The sequence below is a fragment of the Guillardia theta genome (genome assembly GCF_000315625.1).
Source record: "Guillardia theta CCMP2712 unplaced genomic scaffold GUITHscaffold_75, whole genome shotgun sequence".
Classification (NCBI taxonomy): domain Eukaryota; class Cryptophyceae; order Pyrenomonadales; family Geminigeraceae; genus Guillardia; species Guillardia theta.
Genome location: NW_005434599.1, coordinates 136,522 through 142,583, shown reverse-complemented (window position 1 = coordinate 142,583; position 6,062 = coordinate 136,522). Strand labels below are relative to the sequence as shown.

At 52.4% G+C, this 6,062-nt stretch overlaps 3 protein-coding genes across 3 annotated transcripts; 2 read left to right on the top strand and 1 right to left on the bottom strand.

The window, feature by feature from the left end:
- Positions 1 to 1,783: 1,783 nt before the first annotated feature.
- On the top strand, positions 1,784 to 2,863 carry Lhcr10 (light-harvesting Chl a protein 10). The gene is made up of 3 exons (XM_005826457.1): positions 1,784 to 1,892; positions 2,184 to 2,299; positions 2,352 to 2,863. Exons 1-3 carry the CDS (start codon positions 1,805 to 1,807, stop codon positions 2,790 to 2,792), a joined length of 645 nt encoding a protein of 214 aa, XP_005826514.1. The 5' UTR covers positions 1,784 to 1,804; the 3' UTR covers positions 2,793 to 2,863.
- Positions 2,864 to 2,923: 60 nt separating this feature from the next.
- Positions 2,924 to 3,540, bottom strand: GUITHDRAFT_114409 (hypothetical protein; the record flags this gene model as incomplete). Its single annotated transcript, XM_005826372.1, has 6 exons — positions 2,924 to 2,975; positions 3,036 to 3,058; positions 3,108 to 3,130; positions 3,189 to 3,239; positions 3,288 to 3,345; positions 3,433 to 3,540. The coding sequence occupies 6 exons, from the start codon at positions 3,538 to 3,540 to the stop codon at positions 2,924 to 2,926; spliced, it is 315 nt and encodes a 104-aa protein (XP_005826429.1).
- Positions 3,541 to 4,966: 1,426 nt separating this feature from the next.
- On the top strand, positions 4,967 to 5,842 carry GUITHDRAFT_143448 (hypothetical protein; the record flags this gene model as incomplete). The annotated part of the gene is made up of 2 exons (XM_005826371.1): positions 4,967 to 5,695; positions 5,819 to 5,842. The coding sequence occupies 2 exons, from the start codon at positions 4,967 to 4,969 to the stop codon at positions 5,840 to 5,842; spliced, it is 753 nt and encodes a 250-aa protein (XP_005826428.1).
- Positions 5,843 to 6,062: the final 220 nt, after the last annotated feature.

The following is a 6,062-nucleotide window of genomic DNA, read 5'->3' as shown; positions in this document are numbered from 1 at the left end:
TTTTTAAAAAAAAGGGCCACAATTTATTCTGGCCCTGAATTTTCCCCCGTAAAAACAAGTTTTTTCCTTTTGAAAAAACAAAAAAACCCCCCCCAGTTTTGCCCAGGGGAGGGCAGGGTCTCCTCCTTTAGGCCCCCCCCGTCTCTCCCTTCGGTCTTCTCTCCTCTCCGGTCACCCTCCCCTCCGGGCCTCTTCTGGGCTCTCTCCCCCTCTTTTTCCCATCTCTCTCCCCCTAGGTCTACCTCTCTTCGGTCTCTCTTTTTTAGTCTCTCCTCTCGGCTCTTTTGGGCTCTCTCTCTCTCTCTCCTCCTCCTCCTCCTCCTCCTCCTCCTCCTCCTCCTCCTCCTCGACCTCCTCTCCTCTTCTCTCCTCTTCTCTTGGTCTTTCACTGCACTTGTTGACATCATGCGGTTTCCCGCCTTTTTTATTTAGTACTGCGAGTTTTAGATTTTATGGACAGTACATTTTGTACCACAACAATAAAGAATGGTAGCGATATGATTAGATTGCTACAAAAGCTTCTTCAAATACTTCCACATAAAAGTTTTTTAGATAAATTCTCGTACTATTATCAGTACCGTTCTGTGACTGTATAGGGTCAACCGATTTCTAGAACTTCTGCCGCAGCGACCGTCCGACCCGGCGATGTCCGTTACTTTGTGTAACTGTCACAGTGTCTGACACTGGCCAGACTTGCCGCGACGGGCCGGTGACTCAGGCTCACAGAGTGTCTATGAGGTCACCGGCTGCCGCGTACTGATCGTACACGGCCGGCGGCCGCCGGGCTCCGCCGTCAGCGGGCCGCTTCGGGCCGATCAGTGCGGCCCCGGCCAGCGGCCGGCGGCCGGCCGGGCCCGGCCGGGCCCGGGGGCGCCGGGCGCCACCGCCGCCCGGGCCGACACTGACAGCTCAGTGGCCGGGGCGCTACTAGGCTAAGCCGCCGGCCAGTGGCCATGTTAAGCCTTAAGTTCCGGCTCTCACTGTCTTTTCTCTTCTCGCCGTGTGCGACTGAGTCGAGTGTCCGATCACGGCCGCAGGGTCAAGCCTCGCCGGAGTCTACTCATCTAGTTATTTTAGTGTGACGAGTAGTAGTTCAACCAGCTGAGCCGCACAGTCATGATTGAGGTCATCATTGTGAACATTTGATTTCATAGGAAAGGGAATAGGAATTCCGCTACATGCCTGTACCCTGGCGATTTGGGCCGAGCAGTCACAAGCTCCCGGATCACTGGCGGCGTGATGATGGCCGGGGAGATGTCTGTGAGCTTCAGGGGGTGGTTTTGTAAGAGGTTTATGGGGTGCTGAAAATATTTCAAGATTTATTTCACATTTTCACGAATCTGCTCCTGAATTTTTCAATTTCAGTTGGATTTTGAAGATTGTGTGTATGAAATTACGGGATGTCTTATTGCCTTACGATTGGTAGGGTAGTGTACCCTCAATCGACATAAATATTGACTAGCTCTAGGGGTATAGGTAGTTACCCCTACCCCCTGATGTCGCTATCACGTTTTCTTGACGGGTTTCCTCGGGGGGCGATGGGGCTGAGGGCCTTTTATGGGGGTGGGGGGTGGCAATGGGGGTAGTCTCGTGGGAAAGGGGGTAGGTAGGGGTAAAACAAAAATCAAAGAGCATGGGTAGGGTTGAAGTACTTTATAATAAAGTACCGGTGTAACATCTAAATTGTACTGATTCTAGATGGGTGGGTAATTTTTTTGAAGGGGTGGAATCAAAGAAGGGTAGGGTGGGGGAAATGTTTCTTGTTTAAAGGGGGAGGGGGAGGCGCCTCCCCCAAGCCAGCGCCATGCTTCGCGCAGCAGTCCTCGCCGCCGCGGTCGCCTCCGCCTCTGCCTTCGCCCCTGCGGCCTTCGCCCCCATGAAGGCCCGCACTGGTAAGCAATGGATTGATACGATATACAGCCTTCTCGCATAGTTTCTGTGATCTTGAGACTTGTGACCTGATTGGACGACCGTACGGGGGAGGGAGTGGACGCGGGATCTTGTGATGGTGCAGCTGCTTGACATGTTTGGAAACAACTTAATACTGCGGATTGTTGACGTTATCTTTGATCTTCTTTTCTGTTGTCGAGTGATGCAGTTTTGTTGCCTTTTTGTCGAGTTGCCAGTGCCTACGTGTTTTATTACGACATTCCATGTACTATTTCCTAACTTAACTCTGCCAGCGGCCGTCAAGAGCCTCAAGATGCAGTCTGGTGACTTCTCTGCTGCTGTTCCTTTCCTCAAGCGCCCATCCAACCTCGATGGATCCTACGTTGGTGACGTTGGCTTCGACCCCCTTGTGAGTGTCAACGAGATGTTCACACTAACTGATTGCTGACTGTCACCCGAAGGGCTTTTCCGATGTCTTCGATCTTCGCGTTCTCCGCGAGGCTGAGTTGAAGCACGGACGCTTTGCCATGCTTGCCGTTCTTGGATTCATCGTCCAGGAGCTCTACACCTTCCCCTTCTTCCCCAAGATGGCTCCCGTTGATGCCCACGACTACTTCGTCCAGCAGGGCGGAGGATCCCAGATCATCTTCTGGATCTCCTTTGTCGAGATCTTCGGTGTTGTTGCTCTCTTCGAGACCCTTCAGGGCAAGCGTGAGCCTGGTGACTTTGCCTTCGATCCCCTCGGCCTTGCCAAGGACGAGGCCACCCTCGAGAGGTACCGCCTTGCTGAGATCAAGCACTCCCGCCTTGCCATGATCGCCATCGGAGGATTCATCCACCAGTACTGGGTCACCAAGCAGACCGTGCTTGAGCAGCTCGGAAACTTCAAGTCTCTTCAGTAAGGAATAGTTGTATTGGAATCAGCGAGGATTGCTCATGAAAAATTGTGAAAAATAAAAAAATTGTTTGTGAATTTCCTGTGTCCGCATTCAGTAATTTCCCACTCTATTGACAGCATTTACAGTAAGAATAATTAGCTAAGCTTCCTAAGCTTTATCCCCAGCTCCCGCATATGTTCCCCGCCCCTGTAACCGCGTTAATGAGCATTGAGAGCACATTACAGACAGGACGCGGAAACTCCTCACCCAGCAGATCTCTTGCTTGGAATCTGCTAAAAACCTGATCACAACCACGTGCAACCAAAGTGAAAAGGTTACCTCTCGATCCAACTTGTACTGGCCTAATGTGATGCAAAACAACATCTCAGATCAAAACCTCGCATCGTACCACAAACATACCAGCAAAGCGACGGACCATCGTATGCCGATCTTCAGACAGAATCCGTTGTCCTGTGATGTTGTGAGTGAGCACAGCTTCCCTAGACATCGAGCAATCACCGTTGGGAGGAGAGGTGTCATGGGTACAAACGTAGGAGGGGCCCACCATGACCTTGAACTGTGAGGGAGTGATCGTAAGGGTTCGCCATTTTCCTGCTCCTCCTCTCCCTCTCTCCCTCTCCCTCTATGTCTCTGTCTCTCTCACCTCGTTCTGGTCGGGTTCAAACGTCACCAACAGCCCGCTGGAAGGAAGATCGAGCAAGTGGTCGCAAGAACCCCTAGATCGCCGCTCGCTCGAAGTTTCAGTCGCCATGTTGTTCTGTTTTGCCTAGTGGACGATGAAGGGTCAGATCAAGAGCAAGTGATGGCAAAATGGAGACTGTTTGGACAACGTTTTGTTGCCGTTGTCAACACTCGTTTCAACTATAGCATCTTTTCTCAGGCAAAGTGTTTTCAGAGGGCATGGCGTTGTGAAGATGCAGTGGCGTACAAAGCTGTTGAGAGAAAGGGACAAGGAAGACCACAAGACAACACCAAATTTACACAGGTGTCCCTGCATGAATGAGAGGAGGAATGCTGCCTTGGTGGCTAAAGAAAGCAGCCTTGGGAGAACGCGCGTGCGCAACAGAAATGAAGGGCACGGAGAATGGATTGGAAGGACAATGAGAAAGAGAGAGCCGGAATTGAAGAAACGCAGACGCACAAGCATGGAGATAGTGGAAGAAAGAGGAAAAGGGTTATCGAGAGACAGCACGACTAGCTGGAACTCGATAGAGACAGGCTGTACCCTTTTGGCAGGGACGCATACGGTCAGGCGCACTGGCTGGTTGGCAGCACAAGGAGAGGACGGAAGGGAGGAAGGAAGGGGGAGAAACAGGTCAAATCATGCAGGCAGGCGTAGTGGGAGGAGGAGGTCGCGGCGGAGAGGCGGCAGGACTGCCATGGCGGGACGAAGCATGAGATAGGACGGGCTAGAGGCGGGAGGCAAAGAAAATATTGGGGGTGAAAGAGGGGCAATGACCCCACCCCTCATTAGTACTGAAAGCAGAGGGAAAGTGGGGGTGGGATCAACGGGATGCGGCTAGTAAATCAAAGGCCATACGTGCTCAGCGATGGAGATCGAGACTATGGCAGTGAAGAAGATGTGCGGGAAGGAAAGTAGGGAAGGAGGAGAGAGACGATGAGGTAGATCAGGACCAGGACAATGAGAAGAAGAAAGCGAAGAAGGAGGGTAGGAGAACGAGGAGAAGGAGAAGTAGGAGAAGGAGAAGGAGAAGGAGAAGGAGAGGGAGAAGGAGAGGGAGAGGGAGAGGGAGAGGAGAGGAGAGGAGAGGAGAGGGAGAGGGAGAGGAGAGGAGAGGAGAGGAGAGAGAGAGAGGAGAGGAGAGGAGAGGAGAGGAGAGAGAGAAGGAGAGGGAGAGGGAGAGGGAGAAGGAGAAGGAGAAGGAGAAGGAGAAGGAGAAGGAGAGGGAGAAGGAGAAGGAGAAGGAGAAGGAGTCAGTCAATGAAGGTTGATGTGTCAAAGCTGTTGGGCTCCTAAAGTGCTGGCAGGCAGTGAGAGCTGAATCGCAGCTGCTGATCGATGGGCAACATCACCAAGTGGCGAGATGTGCCGCATGCCTGTTGCTAAGATTCGGGCGGGAAGACATATACGAGCACACACATGATTCTGCAGAGCAGTGTCGGGAGGATTGGGAGTGGAATGTATCAAGGCTGGTGATCAACAGATGCGAACTCGAATGAAGACTCGCACATCTTGGCTCCTGCTGCTAATGTTCGCGATGTCAGTGTCCAGTGACTTGCATGAGGAAAGTGCAGGATGCTTCATCACAGTCCTACACCCCAGAGCCTTCAGCCAGGTCCCTCCCTCCCTCGTGGACGTCCGAGCCTGTTCCAACTGCCCAGGGAAGGTCGCAGAGCTGCTGGTGAGCATGGAGGGAGCTGCAGTCTCCCTCCCCTTCGAGGATTGGCAAACCACCAATGCCTCCTGTCCTTTGATGGTCCATGCCAAGTTGAGGGGCATCAAGGAAGGCACAGCAAGCCTGCGGGTCTCCCTGGTGTTCCATGATGGGGGACAAGAGCTGCGGGTCGTCTCCGAGGCTGTCGTGGTGCGATCGGTCGCTGATCCTTTGAAGAGATTCCTGTTCCTGCTCCACGTGGACTCCCTGTGGAAGCTGAGGGAGGTAGAAGGAGAAATGAGGACGAGGGACTCGGACGTTGTTGCTGTCGTCTGCTCGCCGCCAATGGAAGAAGACGAGCTTCGGCAGTACGTGGACAGCGAGTTGGAGTTCCTCTCGACGACCAACTCGCACCTTGCTCAAGCTTGCAGTGAGAAAGAGAATGGGGTGGAAGAGGAAGTTTTGAGCTCTGATCCAGGTGGGAGCGTCTGTTCTCCACGAGACATTGTTTCTGCTCCTCACGCGATCGGCCGGTTCGGTGAAGTGACAAGATTGTGGGATTGTGAGCAGGTTGGGGGTGCGGATGGTTTTGTAGTGACATGCATGAATTTAGGTGATGAGAAGAGAGCGGAGACTTTTCTCTTCTCGAGAGCTGTCTCGGAGCTTCAAGATTATTCTTTTACATCTTCACAGGTAGAACATGGGTGGTGGTGCTGATGACGATGATGATGATGACGACGACGACGATGATGACGATGATGATGATGATGGAGATGATGATGATGGAGATGATGATGATGATGGAGATGATGATGATGATGGAGATGATGATGATGATGGAGATGATGATGGAGATGATGGAGATTATTTCCCAATCTTGTCGTCATTCAACGTCAGACCTTGAAAATCGAGCTGTGAGCTCCCACTCTAACGGCAT